Consider the following 24,564-nt stretch of genomic DNA (forward strand, 5'->3'; position numbering starts at 1 on the left):
CCACCACTGCAAATCTGGGCATTTGGTATTTTTTAAAGACTAACATTTCCTATTTTCCAAGTATATGTATTTGGATTCATATAAATAGACTTGCCACTCTTTCCATGAGCATGGATTAAGAATTGCACTCTTTTTCCTCTCAGCTACCTTTTATTGTTTTGTTTTTTTCCCCCTGTGGGTACGGACTACCCTTCATTCCATACCAGTTACCTAGGACTTTGTTTGGAAATTATTTGCTTTAGTTGCACCAATTATTGTGTCAATATGGTGGAAGAAGTTTTGGTTTACTTAAATAAAAGTATCAATACCACATCAAATACTCTGATACAAGTAAAAGTCCTGTATTCAACATTTTTATCCGAGTAAAATTACAAATGTTATTTTTTTGTAATGGTAATCTGAATCTGAATAGTAACTTGTAACTAAATTATCTAATAATTGTAGTGGATTAAAAAGTACAATATTCGCCTCTGAGATGTAAAGTGTAGGAAAACGGAAACACTCAAATAAAAGTAATTGTACTCGGGTACAACATCACAATCATTTTAACCACTTTATTCATTTATAATTTGACTATTCAAAAATAGCAGATGTACAAGATCAAATGCAGATAAGCTGCGAGCTTGTACATCTGCTCATTTTGAAAACATTTGAAAAATATTGAGAAAGTTCTTAAAAAAATCAAAAACAATTTAGCTTTTTTTTAAACACAAATATTCTCTTCTGGGGCTCCCCAGCAAACGTAGTTAATGCAGCGTCACGATCACTTCAACCACATTTTATACTTTGGCTATTCAAAAATAGCAGATCTACAAGCTCATAGCGTGTCACTTCGTGCCCGCTATGAGCTTGTAGATCTGCTATTTCTATTAAAAAAAAGCAAATCTCTGAATATATATATATTTTTTTAAAGCGAACATTTTCAACTCAGATCTTTTTTCTTCTGGAGGTCCCTGGCACAAAAAAAATCTGATTGGGGGGGGGGGGGTTGCTGCCAAATACATCAAATCAATTTAGGGGAGTCCTTGACATGAGAAGGTTTGGGAACCTCTGGTGTGGTGCAGCGTTGATCTCGTCGACTGAAACTGTGACGAAAGATGCTCGTCGACCACCTTTTTTCACTAAATAAAAACTAAATAAAACTAAGCTATGATGTCTAAAACTAAGACTAAATGTATTGACAGTTTCGTCAACAAATAAAAGCTAGACTAAAATGTTAGGGAGGGACTAGTGGAGAAGAGATCCAGTAGAACTAAGACAAGTCATTTTATGTTTGGTTGTGCTCGGGTGTAGATCGGCTATTTTCAGCACGCAACCAAGTGTAAAACAGGCATTTACGACGCCATCAAGACATCGCCAAAATACATTTTTGTCGACTAAATCAATTGTAGATTTCGTCGACTAAAATCTTATGATATTTAGTCCACTAAAACTTGACAAAAACTAAAACATTTCAGATGACTAAAATATGACTACAACTAAATGGCATTTTATGCAAAAGACTATGACTGAAACCAAATTAAAACATTCTGTCAAAAATCAACACTGGTGTGTAGTGAATGTTTTTGCCTGTTTGTCTACTTGTCTCCATGCATGCACCATGCGTCATCACCACCAGGCTGGGCATGGAGCATGACGGCCAGGGGAATCGATGTGCCGATGAGACCAGCATGGGCAGCATAATGGCTCCGCTGGTGCAGGCGGCCTTCCACCGCTACCACTGGTCACGTTGCAGCAAGCAGGAGCTCAATCGATACATCCAGTACGTATACATACCGTATGGATGGATGGGCCTTTTACCATCGTCACGCCATCATCATCGCCACATGCATGCAGGCCAGGGCTTGATTTGCTGGGGGGGGGGGGGGGGGGGGGGTAGGGGTGTGGGGAGGGGGGATCCATGCCCTTTTTGCTTTTGATATCCCCCCCCCCCCCCATCACAGACATTTTTATGGCCAAGGGGGATCTGCTTTATCCTGCTTTTCTGCTGCTCTGTCTGTCTGAAGCAGGGATGTTTGATTTGATCAAAGTTTGGCAATATTATAAAAAATGTATGTTAAAAACCTGAGGGACTCCAGTCAACCATATGGGGTTTAAGTGGTTAACCACCTTAACCCCTGGCGTATGTATATATTTTTTCCTTCATTTTTTAGATGAGTCAAACTGGGTCAAATGTTTTATTATCGTTATCATTATCATTATCATTATCATTATCATTATCATTATTATTATTAGGGTTAGGGTTGAAGGCATTAATTATATTATTATTATTATTATTATTATTATTATTTATGCGCTCTATCTCACAGTTTCTGTGTATTTTCTCTGTGTTTGTGTCTATGTTGTTCTTCCCCAGCTCTTACGACTGTCTCCTGGACGATCCCTTTGAGCACAAGTGGCCCAAGCTTCCCGAGCTCCCCGGCATCAACTACTCCATGGATGAACAGTGTCGCTTTGACTTTGGCGTGGGATACAAAATGTGCACCGCTGTAAGTCCCTGTGGAATTCACTTACTTCATGAGAGAGAGCCATGTGACATTCTGTTACATCTGTCTTTAGATCACACATTCTCAATGTGGGGGGTCCGGGGCAGTGGTGGAAAAAGTACTCAATTTGTTTTACTTTAGTAAAAGTATCAATACTGCAATGAAGAAATACTCTGTTACAAGTAAAAGTCGGGAATTCAAAATTTATTCGAGTAGCAGTACAAAAGTATTGGTATCAAAATGTGCTTAAATTACCAAAAATAAAAGTGCTCACTATGCAGTATGTCCGATTTCACAACTTTGTCATGTATAAAAAGTCGCTTTGCGACGCGTTGTGAGCTTGTAGATCTGCTATTTTCAAATAGCCAGAGTATATATAGAGCTGAAGTGGTTAATGTATATTTTGTAATAATAATTCAAATAACAAACAAAGTAACTAGTAACTAAAGTGGTTCAAATAATTGTAGTGGAGTAAAAGAACAATATTTGCCTCTGAGATAGTAGTGGAGTAGAAGTAAAAGTATAGAAAATTGGAAATACTCCAATAAAGTAAAAGTACCTCCAAATTACTTGAGTACATGTACTTTGTTACTTTCCACCACTGGGTCCGGGGACCCCCCAAGGGGATCTTGAGTGGGTTCCAGTTGGTTAAAAGAGGATGAAAGAATATAAATGTGAAAGAAACAGCATAAAAGGATATTAAAAAAAAACATACAAATAGTGCGAGAAACAATGAAAGAGCCTAAAAGGCTACAAATGTGGCCTCTTTGTTCTCGTTAAAGTTTACTCCTGGGAGCTTCAGCACAGAGTGCACATTTTTCTTCTTTTGCATACGAATGTGCAAGAAACATCATATAAAAAAAGGATAAAAGAGAAAAACACAACACACTAATCAGGTCAGAAAGTCTATAAAAGTGTGTTTTAATGAGTGGTTTAAAAGGATCCCTGGCTAATAAGCCTTATATGCTTTAATACATAATAATTGCCCTATATAACTAAAATTAGAAATGAAAAACACCTTCGATATTTTATTTATTTTAGAAATAGTTAATCTTTCACTCAATAGGGACCGCTCCCGTTTGAAGTTGATGATGTCATGTGTCCATGTGTGGTCTAGCCCTATGGAATGTATGGAATGCATGTTGGTAAAAAAAACTACTTAATACTTTTTAAGGTTAATATGAGCATCAAAACAATATTTTAAATATTTGTTATCAGGTTTTATAACCTTTTATCTGTGGGTCTGGAACCACCTATGGGTCTGATGAATGAAACCAAAACGGACCCTTACATTAAATGAATACTGAGGATTGTTACAGTGGGACCACAATCTGGCCCCAGAGATAAACATCATATCATCATATACCAACATGTCCAATACGGACAAAATGTGTCTTTGGCGAGACCTGTCCATGTACTGTATGTGGCAACAAACAAAAAAAAACAATGATTTATTGATTTATTTTCATTGTACAGTACTGCTCTTTTTTTTGTTGATGCAATGTGAAATGAAAGCACTGACTGTACTGAGAAGACCCAGTTATTGAAGTCCCAAACACAGGATTGACTTGGACTACGCCGCATGGGTCCATAGCCTAATGGATATCAAACTCCTTGAAATACAAAATGAAGGGAGAATCACTGCCTTAACCAGGCAGAACGCATCTCTGTCATTATTATCGCTCATAGCGCGGCACCGAATGCCATGCTATGAGCTTGTAGATCTGCTATTTTTTTTTTATTGTGAAAAATTTTGCAAATCTTTGAATATATATATTTTTTTTAAAGCGAACATTTGTAACTCAAATCTTTGCTTCTGGGGGTTCCTGGCACAAAATATTTTACAAATGTTTGCTTAAAAAATATATATATTCAAAGATTTGCACACATTTTCACGATTTCCCCAAAAATAGCAGATATACAAGCTCATAGTGCAGCACTATGAGCTTGTATATCTGCTATTTTTAGCCAAAGAGATCTAAAATGACAGAGATGTGTTCCCGGATTGAATAAGTTAAATCACAGGACTTTGAGGATGAGTGGATGAGTCATGGCAAGGAATGAAGTACAAAAGACACTTATACTGTACTAGGCAGGTCGCTGGGTCAAAAAAAGGGTTCACTGTGTAAGAAAAATAAAATCCTTGCACCCGGTAGCTCCTGTTTGCAAAGATTTGTTATAGTAAGGGTCCTTGCATTAAAAAAAACTGGCGAAAATAGCCAGAACTCAAACATCGGCGAAAGTGGCCGTTTTCAAGAGGTTTTGGCCATTATCCCCGGAACGGAAGCTCCAATCTGCTCAGTTCAAAGCTTGTTGGATGCGTGACTTTGAGGACAGTAATTTTCAGGCCCGTTGAGAACTCTAATTCACAGCTGTAAATGTGTGTTTTCCTCTCACTGTAGTTCAGAACGTATGACCCGTGCAAGCAGCTGTGGTGCAGCCACCCCGACAACCAGTACTTCTGTAAAACCAAGAAAGGTCCTCCGCTGGATGGAACAGAGTGTGCAGCGGGAAAGGTAAGAAATGTTCAAGAAGTTAACAAAATAAATCAATATTAACCCATGAAAACCCATGGGAAAGCATCTGTGTCATTTTAAAATTTTAGCGTTGGCTATTCAAAAATAGCAGATCTACAAGCTCACAGCGTGTCACTTAGTGCCGTGCTGCGAGCCTGTACATGCTGCATGTTTTTTGTGCCAAGGGGGTCCCTGGCACAAAAAAAAAATCAGACGGGGGCGTTCCGCGGCCACATATATATATCAATTTGATGGGCCCTTGGCACGAAAAAGTTTGAGAACTACTGATTTAGAAGGAATTTGTAGAATCGGCCTCAGGTTAAATGGTTTAAGTATTAAGTATAGGGCTTAAAGGACGACTTCGCCCATTTTCAACCTATCTTCATATAATTGGTCCTCACTATATGCTCACTATAATTTGGTACCATTTTATGATGAGCATTAGTGAGGACCAATTATATGAAGAAAGGTTGAAAATTGGCGAAGTCGTCCTTTAAGTGGGTTAGATCATGAAATACTTTAATACAGTGAGAGGTGGACCAGTTTCTTCTTTTGAGTGGAGAGCAGAGAGAAAATTGTCCCGTTAATACTGGCCTCAATACAGATTCACGTCCCAAAGTCCCACTTCCAGACAGTTACATAATGAAGTGCCATTATGAATCATGAATGATTTTTTTATTTTTCTTTGAATTTGGGTTGATGGTTCACGGCTCTTTCTCCTCTCTTCTCCTCTACTTCCTACCAAATCGGTCTAGACTCTATACCAAGGTTATTTTTGCTTAGAATTTTCCAATCGTTTTTTTTGTTTTCAATTTCAGTTATTTTTTAATTAATTATTTAAGCTACTTTGCTAGTAGGGTCAGTGATATTTTTGGGTTAAATCAAAACTTTTATTGTTAAAAGGATCCTTGGCTAATAAGCCAAATATGCCTTAATACATTATAATTGCCCTCTATAACTAAATATATATTTTTTAAAACACCTTAAATATTGTATTTTAGAAACAGTTAATCTTTCACTCAATAGGGGCAATGCCCGTCGCAAGTTGATGATGTCATTTGCCCAAGTGTGGTCCAGCCCTATGGAATTTATGGAATGCATGAAATAAAAAACAACTTAATACTTCCTAAGGTTAATATGAGCATCAAATCAATATTTAAAATATGTTTTTTTGCACATATTCCATACATTCCATAGGGCTAGACCACACAACGGCAAATTACATCATCAACTTGCAACGGGCATTGCCCCTAATTGCTCCCGATGAGCAGGTTGGTGCCTTGCATGGTTTCCTCCGCCATCGGTGTATGAATGTGTGTGTGAATGGGTGAATTTAATGCACAATCTATGTAAAGTGCTTTGGATTAAACGCTATATAAATGCACCATTTACCATTTATGTGACAAAAAAGGTTTATTCTGAGGTTCTTTTTTTTTCTCCCCCATTTCCTGAAAAGTAACGTTTTTTTGGACATACGAGGTTTCCGCCATCGCTACAGCGACAACGTTCATCCTCTCTTCTTTCTTTACCGTTGTAGTGGTGCTTCAAGGGACACTGCATCTGGAGGTCCAGCCAGGAGCCCCAGGGTCACGACGGCAACTGGGGGTCCTGGTCCAAGTCCAGCTCCTGCTCCAGGACCTGTGGGGGAGGGGTGCGCTCCCGCAGCAGACAGTGCAATAACCCGACGTGAGTAATACACACACACACACACACACACACACACACACACACACACACACACACACACACACACACACACTCAACAATGACTCACAATCACTCATCAACTTCGTTGTGACATCACAGCAGGAGAAGCCGTCATTTTGGGGCTTCTCAGGGTGATGGCAATTATAGATATGCGTTTTCTTGTCTGCATCCTTATTCGGGACATTATACGCATTGAGGTACATGACTCATAAAATAGGGAACCGAGGATGACAGGGATTCTACAAAATGTCTTCTAAATCCTAACAGTTTTCCGAAAAAATATGTTGCTATATCAGTGGTGCTCAAAGTTTTTCATGTCAAGGAGCCCAAATGTATATGTATTTGGCCCCCAATCTCAAAAATATGGGGGACCCCAAGAAGCAAAGAATTGAGTTAGAAATGTTTGCTTTAAAAAATGTATATTCAAAGATTTGCTATTTTTTATTTCTAAAATAGCAGATCTACTGTACAAGCTCATAGCGTGGCACGAAGTGTCACGCTATGAGCTTGTATATCTGCTATTTTTGTATAGCCAAAGTCTAAAATAATATGGTTAAAATGATGATGGTTAAAATGATTGTGACACAGATGCTTTCCCTGTCACCCTATTTCAAAAATAGTGAAAATGAAAAACCTAGAGGGTAACAAAAAAGTGACCACTTAAACCCCTATTTCAAAAATAACGAGAATAGCCTATCTACAAGCTCACGAGTCTGCAGAAAGGCTATTTTCTATAATGACAGTTTGTAGACAGGCTATTTTCCTATAATGACATGCCCAAAATAGGTTCACCAGGTTGAAAGTATGTTTGCAGAAAAGAAAACACATTTATGTAACGTGTGTTCCCATGTCTTGGGCGTGGATCGAGATACACTCCACAGCGTATAGCTTTGAATAGGAATATACTGTATCGGGGCAGAAACCTCTTCTCTCCATATTCTGACTTTTTGTCGGCTCGGAAAACAAATGAAAGTATTCCATAAGGTACTGGGAAGACTCGCCCCAAAACATGCTCGCCCCCATTCTATATACCGCAGGATTTGCCCCGGGGCGACTGTGTTTTGGGGCGAGCGTTTTGGTATTCTTGCCGTTGTTGCCGTTGTGGCCGTTGTTGCCATTGTTGCCGTTGTTGCCGTGGTGGCCGTTGTTGCCGTTGTTGCCGTTGTTGCGCTACGCTCGCCTCGGTAAACAAGGAAGTGTAGTGGATCAAATAGAATCACTTTTCGGTCATTGTTTAGTTGTAAATGACATGGTGTCTTTGTTTACATGGCTGTCATGTTAGATACAGCATAAAACCAAGCAGCGCTGGTTGATATGAGCAGGTGTTCTGAGTCTTTGATTAGACAGCGGTCTGTTACAGAGCTCATCGGTCATTATCAAGGAATAACAGACCGCTGAATTCAGTGATTGACCAATCAGAATCGAGCATTCAACCAAGCCGTGTAATAAACCACTTCAAATCCCATTTCAAAGATGGTGACAGCTTGACTACATCACATGGTTTTAGTTTTTTTTTTTTCGTGTGCTTGTTCTTGACCCAGGCCCGCGTACGGCGGTCGCGACTGCCCCGGCTCTACGTTCGACTACCAGATGTGCAACACGGAGGAGTGCGCCGGGCCGTACGAGGACTTCCGGGCCCAGCAGTGTGTCCAGCGAAGCAACAAGTACCACAAGAACGTCAAACACACCTGGCTGCCCTACGAGCATCCTGATGGTAACTATAGCCTAACATTAGATTAGATTAGATCAGTAGTTCTCAACCTTTTCAGGCTGCGACCCCCAAAAAGAATCATATTTGAACTGGGGACCCCCCCAACATAATCATATTTGAACTGGGGATCCCCCAAAATAATCATATTTGAGCTGGGGACCCCCCACCCAGACAAGCAATTGGAATTGTACGAGTTGAGGCATTACATTTCGTCTGACACGGTTCCACAGATAAATATTGTGAAACTAGCTGATCTACAAGCTCGCAACGCCTCGTGTTGTGAGCTTGTAGATCTGCTATTTTCCCAATGTTTGCCTTTTTCTGGTCTTTTTGTATTTTTTTTATGTAGGCTACAATATTATTTTAGTCATCTGGGGGACCCCCCCAAAATCATGTCGGGTCCCGACCCACAGGTTCTGAACCACTGGATTAGATGTCCTTTATCATCCACAAGGGGAAATCGTTTTGCTCGGGTCAATGTATACATCAAGACAAGACGATACATAAATATAATACACCACAATAAAAACACCCAGCAAAGTACTTCAATTCTATAAAATATATGCCTATTACCTAATTCTAAAATTCTAAAAGGGTCTTTAAAAGAAAGCAATTGTGTATGCTTTCATGCGTGTGCATGTACAGTGTGTATGTACTGTATGTCCATGGAAGCTATTGGCACACGAGTCCAGCTCATCCAGGCACCTGCGTGTGCGTGTGCGTGTGCGTGTGCGTGTGCGCGCGCGCGCGTGTGTGTGTGTGTGAGTGTATATTTATGGGGGTGCATTAGCAAGCAAGTCCAGTTCAACAAGGTTATTAAGGAGCCAAAATGGCAGAGTGGATGAAACTGGCACTGCCCTTGGCCTTCTTGAATAGAGGGGCAGCATATCTCCTACCCGAGGGCACCCGAGAAATGAACTAAGTACATTTACTCGAGGGGTCAAGATGACATTTGCAGAGAGAAGGGCGTTTCATGCATATTTATAGGTATATTATGTATGGGACATCCATATTCATGATGATATTTGCATAACTTTCATTGCGTTTTCCAGAGGCCCATAAGTGTGAGCTGAGCTGCCGGTCAAAGGAGACGGGAGAGGTGGTGTTTATGAACCAAGTGATGCACGATGGGACGCGCTGCAGCTACACCGACCCGTTTAGTGTGTGTGCCCGCGGAGAATGTCTGGTATGTCTGTGGTAGCAGTGCACACACACACACACACACACACACTCACACTCACACTCACACTCACACTCACACTCACACTCACACTCACACTCACACACACACACACGCGAGCGTGCGCGCAGTACATCATCGCTGTCGGGCAGAAGCCTTGTACAGGTGGTGGCCAGTGACTTTGACCAGTTTCACTTTCAAAATCTTTGCATCACGCATGTCACACAAACAGAATGCGATGCGTTTTGTTGACATAACAAGTTTGTTCATATAGAGTCCTATCCACAAATCCACCATTTAACTTCCACAATCCACATTATCAAAACCATTGGTGTTGTGTGCCGCATTCTGTTTGTGTGACATGCATGATGCAAAGGTTTTGAAAGGGAAACTGGTCAAAGTCACTGGCCACCTACTCTATTTCCATATTTATATATTTTGTTGGTAAATTAATGCCTTATTATGGTGCAGAAATCTACAAGCTCACAACACAAGCTGGTAGATTGGCTATTTTTGGAACGCTGTATACTTTGGCATGATTTGAAAGTGAAAATGGTCAAGTGTGGGTTTTTATAAATATTTAACCAATTTCTAAAAAATAAACAGTTTTGGATGTAATGAACGTTTCACCTGACAATCTCTCTACAATCAGCCACGGGCAAAGCCTGTCTGACTTTTATACTGACTGAGATTAGTCTGTGGAAATGACGCATGGACGAAACACGACACACATCTGGTACGGAGCCAAAAGTCTGTCCATTTCTGTCCCATTTCCTGAAAAGTAACAGTCTTGGACATACAAGGTTTCCACTCGACAGTGACCTGCAGGGCCGGACTGGGACCGAAATTCAGCCCTGGCATTTTGGTCCGAACCGGCCCACCACCCCCCGGGCCGTTTTGTCAACGGGGGGGGGGGGGGAGTTTCACTTTTTCAGCCCAGCCCTGCACATGAACTCTGCAGCCGCACTGAGGCCCCTGCTGGAAAGCATCCCAGCCCAAACATTAACGTAACTAATAATTGGGCCGCGCGACCCGGAAATTACCGTAATAATCCTAAAACAAGAGCGACAATATTATAAAAAAAAAAAAAAAAAAAAAATGGCCCAGTGGCCCACTGGCCCAGCGGGCCACCGGGCATTTGCCAGGTACGCCAAATGGCCAGTCCGCCGCTGGTGACCTGCTACATTGTTGCATAACGTACCACCTGCACCGACTGTAATCAGATATTATGTAACCTGTCAAATGTATCTTGATTAAAAAACTTGCCAGGAAATCACACTCAAATCGAATAGCAGTACATTAATAACACACACATAGGATAGTTCACCATGAACCACCATGAATAAAAGTTTGCATAGAAACCTTTAAAAACCTGACTAAATACAGAACATAACAACAACAAAAAACTCTCTCGTTAAATTATTAGAAACGTGGATCCGCTGGCATCAATCGAGGGCTTTTTTTTCTGTCTGTCCATTTCCTGAAAAGTAGCAGAGGTGGTGTAAAGTACATTTACTCAAGTACTGTACTTAAGTATAATTTTGAGGTATTTTTACTTTACTGGAGTATTTCCAGTTTTCAGTACTTTTACTTCTACTCCACTACATCTCATATACTTTTACTCCACTACAATTATAATAAACTTGAGTTACTATTTTACTGTAACCACTTTAGTCCTATTTTATACCTAGGCTATTTGAAAATAGCAGATCTACAAGCTCACAACACGTCGCATCGCGACGCGTTGTGAGCTTGTAGATCTGCCATTTTCAAAAATTTTAGTACTTTAACTTTTGGTACATTTCGATACCAATACTTTTGTACTTTTACTCAAGTAAATTTTTTATTCCGGACTTTTACTTGTAACGGAGTAACTTCTACATTGCAGTATTGATACTTTTACTTAGTAAAACATTTGAGTACTTTTTCCACCACTGAGTAGCAGTGTTGGACATACAAGGTTTCCCGCTGACAGTGCTGACATGCTGTTTGGTATTCTGGTGGCAGTGCAGTGTTTACCTGCACGTTCCTCCATGCACACACTGATGTGTCAGATGTCAGATGTCAGGGCTGCTTGCATCGCTATGCGCCCTCAAACGTTGTTTACAGCCAGTGTTGCCATGTCTGCTGCTTATTATAAGCGACTGTGGGCTTGTTTTTCTGTTTTTCTGCTTGTAAATATTGGTACTGTAGTTGCAAGTTGCATTTTTTGGGGGGCTTGTTTGTAAAATGTAGTTGCTTATTTTGGCTTGTTTCCTAATGTTGTTTAAACCCGTGGTTCTCTCAAAATTTTCTTTCTTCCAAATTAATATGTATTTGTCCACAGACCCCCCCCCCCCTCCCCATCTTTATTTTGTGCCAGTGACCCCAGTACCAGATTTGTGTTGTCAAAATGTTTCGCTTTTTTTCAAGATTTATTTGAAAATAGCAGATCTACAAGCTGCACAACGCGACGCGTTGTGAGCTTGTAGATCGGCTATTTTTAAATAGCCGATGCATATAGGTTTAAAGTGCTAATGTGGCCTATAATACTCGCTTCTTTTGGGCATGTTTTCATGGACCCGGTTGCTTACTTCTCTCGCAATATCTGGCAACACCGACCGTAGCCTATAGCCACACTAGAGGCAGCAAGTGGGAATGCGTTCCAAAGAAACCACTTGACAGGAGCCATAAAGAGGAGCCTTTGTCGCCTTGCCATGGGATTTTCAGAATGTCAAATTCTTGTGTACCTCATCCACCTTGAGCCTTTTCATTCCTGCGATGCTCATTCTTGCATTGAATGCATTTGTCAGCTCGTACCGACGTGCTTAAAGGGCAAGACCACTTTGGTAGAGGTTTGAGTTGTGTAGTTACCTTGCCATGCTCCATTCATTAGAAATTGATCATTCAAAATATGCCCCTCATTGACTTACATTGTATGGTAAAACAGCTCTCAAAGTCACTCTTTTAGCCTGTAAATGAACACAAACAAAGTTGATTCAGACAATATAGTGCATCACAAAACCCAGTACTGTTTGTTTTTTTAATACAGATTTCAACTTCCTGTTGATTTTGATGTTTTTATTAAGAAGAAAACCCGGACTGGATCCGTGGATCCAGATCCGGATCTTCAAATAGTAAAATCAGCAAGAAGTTGACATTTTTATTAAAAAAATTAACAGTACTGGGTTTGGAGATGTTCTATATTGTCTGAATCAGCTTGGTTTGTGTTCGTTTACAAGCTAAAAGAGTGACTTTGAGAGCTGTTTTACCGTACAATGTAAATCAATGAGGAGCAAATTGAATTATCAATTTCTAATGAATGGAGCAATAATTTTGTATTTCTTGTCCATCTTTGGAGTTACATCATGGCAAGGTAACTGCTTAACCCAAACCTCTACCAAAGTGGTCTTGCCCTTTAAGTAGAGTACTTGAGTAAAAGTACTGTTATGGAAAAATATAAACTTCACATCAATATAAAGGAAATAATTCCACAGAGAGTAGAGTGGATGAATCAGCATATATTTATTATACTATACGAGAGCTCTCGGAGACTGCCTACATGCAGCCTCCTGATTCTCAGTTCTGTCTCTCCTTTATACACAACAAGGAAAGAACACAAATAGCTGGAGGTGTGGTTAGTGGACAGAGTCATACATGGCTCTATTTAGAAATAGTTACTTTGACAGGATACCAACAGGTGAGAACACGGTTTGTCTACTACTGCAAAGTTTGTAAATAGACCTACAAAGCAAATGTTCTAACTATAATCACAGGGGAAACAGCAAAGTGTGCAAATGTCCTCTTTGTGGAAGGCTCATAGAAGTTTATACCTACAATCATACAGGCAACAGTGTAGTTTTCATATAAATCTATTATAATTCCTCCCTTTGATTCAAATAGAATCATAGACCAAGAGATATGAAATACTAGACTGTAATGAGATATTACTACAATTATTTACTCTCTAGAGTAGACCTCAACTGTGGGCCTCTGAATTCCAACCAATATTTTCCAGACCCCTAATAGTTCTATGTATATCCTAAAAAGGAGAAATACATTCATGTCATTTAATGTCCACTAACACAACCACTCCTTACAAAGAAATATGGAAACATACAGGACACTTCTGATCGCTGGTAGGGGCGAAAACCCTTTTCTGTCTATGCATTCTTTGGGGAAATTCCACCTACGATCCTCTGTATTGTTTTTCTGAGCGACCACTTGTAAGCCAGTAATCAGGTGTGTTTTTGTTTTTGTTTCTTCACATGAGCTCAAATGTCAATGAGTCTCTCTTCTCTCCTCTTGGCTACAGTTCCTCGTGGCTACAGTTCTAAGTTGTATGGCATGTGTCTTTTTGTCTTTGTTTGGGCACCGACAACTGCACTTGCTTGTCCTCCGGTAGCCTGGAACCAGACAAATCTGCCATCGCATATTATTTTTGTCGACCAGGCTAGGCTCACAGTGCTCCTCCCAACCAGTGCACCCATCACAGCTGTCACTGGGGATACAAGATAGTGGGCACTAGGGACATCCGGGCACCTTTGCTGCACAGTTGGCTACTTTCACAGTCACTGGTCACTGGTCACTGATCACTGTATATCCTTTGGTTTTCCATAACTGTAAAAAACAACTTGTGCAGGTAATTGTGCTTCACATAGATTGGTTCCACTGTAAATTAATAAGTTTGTTATATAGATTTCTTTTTCAATTTTTAGGACCTGGACAACAATTTCTAGAATGTGTATATAGGACAGCAAACAGACAGTGTATGATGTGCGAGTAAAGAACTATACAATAATACAATTGCTCAAGATACAAACCAAACTCATTATGTGGGAAATTTCATTTCCCAACACATCTCCTGATATCTCCAGATTACTCTATTGGATTTCAAACTGCAAAATAGACAAACTTCACAACAGCTTTGGTTATGTCAAATCCTAACTCTAACCTAAAATATTTGTTTTATCCTATATGTGTGCCTGATAACACTTCTAAGTACTTCCTTTAACTTAGTAATTAAATGTATCTTAAACACAGTTGCCCAATTACTGGTTCACAACCTTTTCTATGCTTATTCTACAGGTTATTTGACCAAACTATGAATCTGTCATTTTACTTAATCCTTGTCCCTCTAGTCCTTGTAATGGCAAGGGGAAACTTATACCAGTCTTATTACATGGTATTGTCAAAATGAATGTTTCACTGTATGGTGATGTCAACACTATAGGAATCACCATTACAAGATAATCAATCTATAGTCTAATATGTCACAATACATATTTTCAATAATGGATGAAATCTGTTACATTTCCATACCTCCAGTTGTTCATTAGTGGGAGTGTTGTCTTACCACTGCAGACGTAATGTTGAACTTCAACATCTCCTGTAATTGCATTTTGTCCACAGACCTCACAATGCATCGCACTAACATTCATTGTTTTAGACATGTTAGGTTTTTAGTAGAGTTAGTTCATTTCTCCATATTAACAAGACCCATACGATGGAAGGGAAATAAATGCTTATTAACATTTCACCACAACACAGTATTGCAAAGATACCCGCCATCCATTACTCTGCACCTGAAAAAGAGCATCGGTCCAAGATTGGTCCTCCCCTTGACAAGTAGGAAAAAACAATTAGCATTAGAATGACGTACAACATTTTTAACCGGATATCAGGCTTCCTATTAGAAAAACAGCAATTTGGTTAGCATGATTTTCTTTCACCTCAAAGTTCTCATTACTCAGAAACCATCCATTATAAACTTGTACCTTTTAGTTTTACCAAAACTGTGGTTGTAATGCATTCAACATTCTTCCAAACATACCAGTGATTCTCAAACCATTTGCCTTCCTTAAAAAACTACTTGAGAGACACCCCTGGTCCACTCATACAAGTTCACATACCCGGGTATCATCCATTCTCATCAGACTTGCTCCGCATCCTTGAATACCAACTCGTGGCCTTGTGGCCTCAGAGTGTCCGCCCCGAGACCGGGAGGTCAGCTCACACCCGGCCTAGTCACACCAAAAACTCTAAAACTGGGACCCAATGCCCCCTGCCTTGCACTCAGCATTAAGGTTTGGATTGGGGTCCGTCCCTGTGACACACTAGTGTCATGTCCAGGGGGTGTATTGTTCAATACACTGCCTCACACTAAGGACACATACTGATTGGTGATGCTGTTACTCTGCTTAAATATCTCCTAATAAATTGTCCTCCTTCTCCTTCATCATGACTGTATATAATATTTTCCACAATATTTGGCTATTCATTATCTCCATTCTAAACTGTTTACTGATGACTCAGCAGGGATCAGCTGCTCACTGACTCAGCAGGGGACCCACTGGCCAATAATAACTGAAAAGGACTGAAAGGAAGTAAACAGGTGACAACAAGCAAAGCCTGCTTTAAACTAGGGTCAATAATAACTTAAATAAACTAGCCTGTACTACCCCCCTTTCCTAATAGCCTACTCCCCCCTTTGAGAAGCACTGAACCAACGTAGGAATGCAGTAACACTCGATGTACCCTATAGTAGGTTATTACATTATTTTACCACTAAAGGTACTTCATGTATGATATATATATATACATCGTACTACTAGTTCAATATGTAGTCTTCTTCAGCAATATTATACTTTTTATTAGTCTATACTTCTTTATCTTCACTCTCTTCCAGTGTATAATTACATTACACCAACAAAGATGGGATGAGTTTTGTATAGACAAAAACTGAATACTGACTGATACTTTTAACTGTGGAGCTAATTACCTTGTGCCACCGTATCCTACTATTTGACAGTGGTGTAAAATAACCAAGTACATTTACTCAAGTAATGTCCTGAAGTACATTTTTGATTGCCAATTCTCAACACTTTTCCTTTGTCCACTACACTTATTTGAAAACGTTTGGTTACTAGAACTTTGCAGATATAAATTAAAATATACATTAACCACTTTAGCCCTATTTCATACATAGGCTATTTGAAAATAGTCAATCCAGTTCACATTGCAATACGTTCATGAGCTTGTAGATATGCTATTTTCAAACTTTGCAGTACTTTTACTTTTGGTACTTTAAGTATATTTTGATGCTAATATTTATATACTTTTATTTAAGTAACATTGTGAATCCAGGCCTTATACTTGTAACAGAGTATTTCTACCTTGGTGTATTGATAGTTTTATCTAAGTAAAATGTGAGTACTTCTTACACCACTGCTACAGGACTCATGAAATAAACCCTGTACTGGTTGACAGTATGATTCAACTAATATACTCCTGCACTCTGACTTGTCTCTCCCTATTCTATCTATCCTTAATAACAAACCCTATTCCAAACCTCTTCAATTACTGACATTGTAGTCGTCACACGAAGAAACTGCTGTCTTAATATAGTCTCCCAAATACTCTTATTGTTGTTGAGTGTGGCCCCTGTGGGGGCCACCACAGCTGTGATCTGGCTATTATTGGTCACTCTGTGGCATCTCCTCTCTGCATGCAAGTTTGCATTTTCGTGCTAGAGATGCGTCTTATAAGTCTCATAAATGTCCTTTTCCTAAAGTAGTATTAGCCACCGGAACTGTATATAGTAAATACTCCAAATTCAGTGTGAGCAACATACACTTACACACTATAATTGCTCTATAGATTTCCAATTTAGCATGTTTTATGATAATTTGATAGTTGATTTAATAGCAGTTGTACCATCTGATCATATCGACAAGCCACTAGTTTCTGTCAAATAAAATCATCTCGCCTACGAAATATTAAGACTATGTAGCTATAGACGTTAATTTTCAGGGATCGTTAATGCATTATCTCTATAGGCCTAAACTTGTCAGGGATTCATTAATACATTATGTTCATAGGCCTAAACTAATAAGCCTGCTACTCACCTACTCACTGTGAGACCACCAATGCAACACCATCACACCCGCACCTCACATAGAGGACAACAGCTAACAGTCCCATGAAAAGAAAAGCAAAGTCATTTCATTAGTTCATCATGGCTGTTGAGTCGATGCATGTCCCACCCTAATGCATGTGCCTCAGGAATGCTTGTTCAGAGTCCTCCATGTTGCAAGCCACATAAAGAAAGCCACCTGTCCATTGCCTCCTAGGTCACTGAAATCTGCTCCTGTCAGTCCCAAAATGTCACTGGAAAACATCCCATTTTAGCGTCATCGTGTTGGCCCCCATTCCAACACATTCTGTTCTGAGATGCTGACACAGCCTATTTGACGATCAGACTGCAAATGTGACTGCATTGTCCTCTCCTTAGTAATAGCACGGTGTGATAGGTAGAGCATTTGATGGACACGCAGTAAGCAGGCTATGTAAACTACAGTACACTTTATGTCTCTCCAGTCGCAACTGTCATGAAGTTACTATTATTGCAACAGTTATGTGTGTCACTCCTATTACTAAAGTCCATGTTCATATAATGTTATATACAAATGCTCCTATGCAGCAGTGAATCAACTTTACTTCAGTACCCTCATGGCATTCTTGTCATAAAGTATTTGGCTTGTCCATATGACCAAAGCAGCACAACCTTCAACCAAATTGGATAATTCACCCAGATTGGATAGATCTCTAACTATTTTAGATGGGTATAGCTCTTCAAATAGACCAGCACCCAACTATCCCCAGATTTATGATACAGTACTCTGACACTAATGCCACAGTTACACCTATTACTGCAATATACAAAGATAATCATAATCTACTCTTACAATAATAATCTAGTCCCCACTGTTTCTGGGAAATTTCTGTGCAATGTTTAAACAAATTTGACACTCACCTAGGCTCCTCACTAAAGTGGTGTTTCATATCATTACCTCCCAGTGGGCATCAATTCTGGACCCTTGGTTGCTGTGAGGGGGAGAAGCTGAAACACTCGTTACTTCCTGCATATTGTCTCTCACCCTGAAACTTTCCTATCTATACTGGGAGTATCAGACTTTCAATTCCCTAGAACTAACCACTAACCTTTCCTCTAGTATCAGATACCAAGGACAAAATAAGATGACAGTTACAGAATTACCTATCTCTTACAAAATAAGGAAGGTAACTAAGTACATTCACATACTCTATTTTAGTACAATTGTTTTTCTTCCCTTTCCTTGATTAGCAGGCATACTGGTTAAATATTTGACTTCTATTTTATTTATACTTCAATAAGGGGTAATATGGTCATATTAACCTCCACTATAATCACGTCACTTTGAATATGACAACAAAGCTCCCATTAACCATTAAATCCTGTCTATCCGTCTATGTTTAAAAACAGCTGATCGACAACATTGCAGGGGGTCTGCTTGTAGATCCTCCAGTTCTAGGATTGTTAGACGATGACAACTGCTTACAATATTGTCACTCCTCTATCTATGTCTGTGTTTACTCCAACATACAGACTGTTCCTACTCATATTACATAGTGGATATTACTATTTGACTTATTCTTACATTCATACATGTACGCACACTTACATCCTGTATACACATACACACCAGCTGCTCGAGTCTTACGCAAAGTTAACAGAACCTATGAACTAATTTCTTGCTGTTTACCATCCTCCCTTTATCTTCCCATTTGAGTTGTTTGTTTCCACAACCAGAGACAAAAAAGCAGAATCGTTCCTAGATAAAAACCATCACTTAACTATATATATATATATTTTTTTCCCACACCGTTTCCGGTTAAGGACTTTGTACCGTTCGCAGTGCAGGTATTTTCCGAATTTCACGGACGGCTCGTCTTACACGACCTACAGTTTCCTTTTAAGGACTTTGTACAGTTCGTACAGGTATTTACCGAATTTCACGGACGGCTCGTCTTACACGACCTACAGTTTCCTTTTAAGGACTTTGTACAGTTCGTACAGGTATTTACCGAATTTCACGGACGGCTCGTCTTACACGACCTAATTTGGCTTTCACCAACTTTGCACCGGAGTACAGGTATTTTCCGAATTTCACGGATGGCTCCCCCTTTTTTTTTTTTTTTTTTTCTTTTAGGGGACCTAGTTTAACACAATTGATTGTACCAATACAATATCCTTGGCATATATATTGGGTCATACCACTCTTACCCGTAGTTCGTTTGGAGTGTAGTCTCTGCCGGTCAGCACCTCTGATCCACAGGCCCATCGCTGCGTTTGTGAGTGATGGATTTGCCTTGTAGCGCTATTACTGACATCCTGGAAAAGAGAGTGCTGACGGACAGTAGATACACCCTGCTTACAGCGCCATCTGTTATGGAAAAATATAAACTTCACATCAATATAAAGGAAATAATTCCACAGAGAGTAGAGTGGATGAATCAGCATATATTTATTATACTATACGAGAGCTCTCGGAGACTGCCTACATGCAGCCTCCTGATTCTCAGTTCTGTCTCTCCTTTATACACAACAAGGAAAGAACACAAATAGCTGGAGGTGTGGTTAGTGGACAGAGTCATACATGGCTCTATTTAGAAATAGTTACTTTGACAGGATACCAACAGGTGAGAACACGGTTTGTAAATAGACCTACAAAGCAAATGTTCTAACTATAATCACAGGGGAAACAGCAAAGTGTGCAAATGTCCTCTTTGTGGAAGGCTCATAGAAGTTTATACCTACAATCATACAGGCAACAGTGTAGTTTTCATATAAATCTATTATAGTACCTAGTTACTTTACACCGCTGGTTGTTGTAGTGTCTCTTAGTCCATAGAGAAGACATCTTTGTGTATAAAAGGTGTCTAAGTTGACACCTCAGAAAAGCTCTTTTGGATCTTGCGAGAGAGAGGCTGCTAGTATTAATAAAGGTTGTCTATCTCCCAGGGGCTTTCACCCTTTGTGGAAACATATTTTCCATAACAACCTGATATTGATTCATTACAGTAGCAAAAATGTCTATCTGTATCCATCTGTTCATGTCTGTGTCGAAAAGATGAGAATCATCCTCAAAATACTTGAGGACAAAACACAATTTGAAAAGAAAAAAAAAATAGGAGCACACACACAGCTTGTGTGTGTGCTCTACTATTTTCAAAAGATTTGTATACATTTTATCATTTGAAAACTCAATTGAAACTGGATATTCTGCATAATGAGTACTTTCTACTTTTGGTACTTTAAGTACATTTTGATGCCAATACTTTTTTACTTTTACGCAAGTAGGCTACATTTTGAATTCAAATAATTTTTCCACCACTGAAGAAATCAAACGGTAAAGAGAAACGGACAAGGATAGGAAAACATCAAAGCTATATCTACATGCACAAAGCATACTAGCTTGGTACTGGATGTAAACCAATGATGTGACAATTACGTTTATTCTGAATTCTATTATTGATTCTATGAAGAAAATCAAAGCTGCAGCACTTTGGAGGCAGGCAACCCATACTGAAATACTTCAAAGCTAGTCTCAAAGCTCTCAACAGTCAACAGACATAGAAGATACCATCTGCAAAATATGGAGAGCTACAGTAGCTTTGAAAGCCTCGTATCTTGCATGGGAAGCTTTCTAATAAAGAAATAAACAGTAATACATGAATAAAAATCAAATAAATGCAACACAACATATCGTCTCTGTCGGGTGGAAACTGTTACTTTTCAGGATTCAAATTCAAAAGTAGCAAAAGTAGCAGATCCACAAGCTCAAAATTATATAGAAGATATAGAAGCTTGCGTTTCGAGCTCAACCTGTGTAACCACTTTTACCATTATGTTGTACTTTAGCTATTGAAAAATAGCAGATATTGTATACAAGCTCATAGAAAAGCTTATCTGATTTTTTTTTGAAAAATCGTGTCAATTTGTGCAAAAATTATTTTGAACCAGTTCAGAGTGTTTCCACTGAAAATGAATTGGTTCAGAACCCTAAATAAGCGCTATATTAAGTCTGATGTATTTCTTGCCCTGAACTGGGAACCAAAGTAGGCGTGTCACTATTCTACAGGTTGGAAGATGCAGATGCGATATAAACAATGGCAAAAGCACGCGAAAAATCATCACAAAAAAGAAGAAAAGGGAAACTGTATCTGCCATTGTCGATTGAATTTAATTTCCCCCGTGAAATGAACAGTTCGACCAGTGCCGGCCCTAGGACTTTGGTGGCCCTGAGCAAGATTGTTTGTGGCCTCAAAACACTCCCAGCACAGCCTCCCAATCACATACGGACGGACAGACGGACGGACGCACGCACGCATGCATGCATGCTCCAATTTTTATTCAGAGCATTCCATCCATCCATTTTATTGGAGCATTTTAACCCATTAAAACCGAGAAAGCATCTGTGTAACCACTTTTACCATTATGTTGTACTTTGGCTATTCAAAAATAGCAGATATTGTATACAAGCTCATAGAAGAGCTTATCTGTTATTTTTTTGAAAAATCGTGTCAATTTGTGCATAATCATCTTTGAATATATATATTTTTTTAAATCGAACATTTTTGCTTTTTGGTTCCCTGGAACAAAATATTTTGAGATGGGGTCGGCGGCCAAATGCATATCATTTTGGGGGTCCCTGACATGAAAATGTTTGAGCACCACTCATATAAAGCAGTACGTACATATAAAGTACGTTTTTTCAGAAAACTGTTAAGGATTTAAGAAGGCATTTGCTGAATCGGCCTCAGGTCTCAATGGGTTAAAAGTGAGTTGCGAGACTTCCTTCTTTGTGTTCCATGATTCCGCTTGTTTTGCATTTTTGGCTCGGTGCCAAAGACCGGAGGAGGATGTGCGTTATTTCTGTCTTAGAGTTAGATTTTTCTAACCTCACTCCGTCAAATGGAAGAAGCTTGCGACACACATTTTGTTTCACAGCGTACTTGCATCTGAGACTTCGGGCGCAGAATCGATGACAGACGGAGTTTCATTTTTTCAAGCTACTAGGCAGGTGATTGGATGATCCCGCCCCTAGCAGCCGCTGATTGGTTCGTATGCGCAGCGGTTCGGGCAGCTTTACTCTGTGAGCAATCCCAGACCCTCCTTCCTGAAACCAAATGCAATGCAATGCATGAGATTTCCGGAGGGAGGGGGTGTTTACCAGGCTAAGATTTTTCACCTTGAGCATGAAATTGAGATGACCCACGCAGGGCAGCAGCCCCGCTTCAGCGTTATGATTATATTGTTATGACTGTGTTGTTATGACTGTATTGTTGTTATGTCTGGTGGAGTGTTTTCCATACAGTATGCATCATCGTGTCAAAGCGGGGCTGTGTCGGCATCCTGCAGGCTGGCTGGCTCTGTGCCAGATGTGTGTTTGTATTTTTGTCCATGGCGTCATTTCCACAGACTAATCTCAGTCAATATAAAAGTCAGACGGGGGGGGGGGCTTTGCCCTTGGCTGATCGTATAGAGCTAGACTGATATCGTGGCTGTCCAGGTGGAAATCTCCTTATGTCCGAAAATGTTACTTTTCTGGAAATGAAAAGAAAAAACCTGTGTTCCCGATGGATAAGTTAAATCATAAGGGGTGGTTGTATTTTGTCTCCCTGCTCTTTTACTGAGACATTTAGATGGTGTCAATAAGGTCATGTCTCACCTAGACACAAGATCTGACCTGTTGGTCAAGATTACATTTTATCCCCTGAGCAAGCAGCCAGGCTCTATTATAAGCACTGTAGGGTCGGGAGAGGCTTATTGTCGGTATCAGCCGATAACGTGGGAGTCTGTCCCCGTTACAATACGCTAGACCCCTGGGAGATGGATTGCTGAGGTGGAGTGCCACACCTACCATCAGCTCCCAGTACTTACCGGACTACTTGCCACGCCCAAGCCGTGCTACTCATACGCTGAGTTCGGGATCGAACCTGTGACCCCTTGGGCCAAAAAGGCGAGAGCTCTACCGACTGAGCTACCCGGACACAAATGAGCTCTATTAGCTCAACGGCAAAAATGTCAGCACTTAAGCCGGAAACAAGGTTCAAATCCGTGGTAGAAGAGGAAAGTTACATAGTGCTGCTTTAAATTATTCCCAAATGGAAAATGTAATTCTTTCAATTTTTTTTTTAAATGTTGCACATTTTGGACAAAATATATAGGTCAAAACATCGGCAATCGGGCAAATCTAGGGCTCTCGGAAATCGGGATTGGCATCGGATCCCCCCCAAAAATAAATCCTGTCTGATTGATTGCTCCTCTGCTCTTCTCCCCCTGCAGCATGTGGGCTGTGACAAGGAGGTGGGCTCCTACAAGCAGGAGGACAAGTGTGGCGTGTGTGGCGGGGACAACTCCCACTGTCGCACCGTCAAACTGACCCTCACCAAGACGCCCAAAAAGACAGGTAAATGATCCATGAATAGATATTAGGCTTTTTTGGTCTTCAGGCAGATGCTCTGCTACACTTCGTTGCCGTCGCGTAGAAACCTCTTATCTCCATATTCTATGTGTTTGTGTTTTTTCGTAAATTAACGCCCTACTTGATCATACTACAGCGTCACACAAAGGAACCAAAAGTAGCAGATCTACAAGCTCGGAAGGAGCTTGTAGATCTGCTACTTTTTTTATTTGAATCCTGAAAAGTTACCGTGTTGGACATGATGAGGTAATTTCCACCCGACTTGTAGATTAGGCTATTTTTGTGGCAAGTGACACCACTTTAGCTGTTTTTTATTGCAATTTGTTCATATTACATTTCATGTTGTGTTACACAAATTATGTTTTCTTGCAATTGTTTTCTTTTTCTTTTCTTTTTATATACTGTGCACCCAGTGTGACACACTCAATTAAATTGCTGTAAAAAAAAAATGTAATTACACGAATCTAAGTCTGACATGAGTCACTTTAGTATGAGTTACTTAGCTATTTGTGTGTGTGTGTTAAACAGGCATGCTGAAGATGTTCGACATCCCAGTGGGGGCCCGTCACATCGTCATCGAGGAGAACGACACCTCTCCTCACATCATCGGTAAGTGTTACCTTGTTACATGACCCAGGCCAACTACGTACTGCAGCTTTATAATTGGTGAGAATGA

The 24,564-nt window shown here is 39.9% G+C and overlaps 1 protein-coding gene across 4 annotated transcripts in view; it reads left to right on the plus strand.

Annotated features, from left to right (window-relative positions):
- adamts14 (ADAM metallopeptidase with thrombospondin type 1 motif, 14) overlaps positions 1–24,564 on the plus strand; it is a 110,341-nt gene that overhangs the window by 73,083 nt on the left and 12,694 nt on the right. For all 4 annotated transcript variants that reach the window (XM_080454851.1, XM_080454853.1, XM_080454854.1 and 1 more), the window contains exons 8-15: positions 1,619–1,762; positions 2,357–2,489; positions 4,889–5,002; positions 6,540–6,688; positions 8,251–8,423; positions 9,473–9,606; positions 23,750–23,873; positions 24,417–24,497. In XM_080454851.1, the coding sequence (XP_080310977.1) occupies positions 1,619–1,762; positions 2,357–2,489; positions 4,889–5,002; positions 6,540–6,688; positions 8,251–8,423; positions 9,473–9,606; positions 23,750–23,873; positions 24,417–24,497 (1,052 nt within the window). The remainder of the gene's footprint in view (positions 1–1,618; positions 1,763–2,356; positions 2,490–4,888; positions 5,003–6,539; positions 6,689–8,250; positions 8,424–9,472; positions 9,607–23,749; positions 23,874–24,416; positions 24,498–24,564) is intronic.

Source organism: Gymnoscopelus braueri, assembly GCF_963280865.1.
Source record: "Gymnoscopelus braueri genome assembly, chromosome: 17".
Taxonomy (NCBI): domain Eukaryota; kingdom Metazoa; phylum Chordata; class Actinopteri; order Myctophiformes; family Myctophidae; genus Gymnoscopelus; species Gymnoscopelus braueri.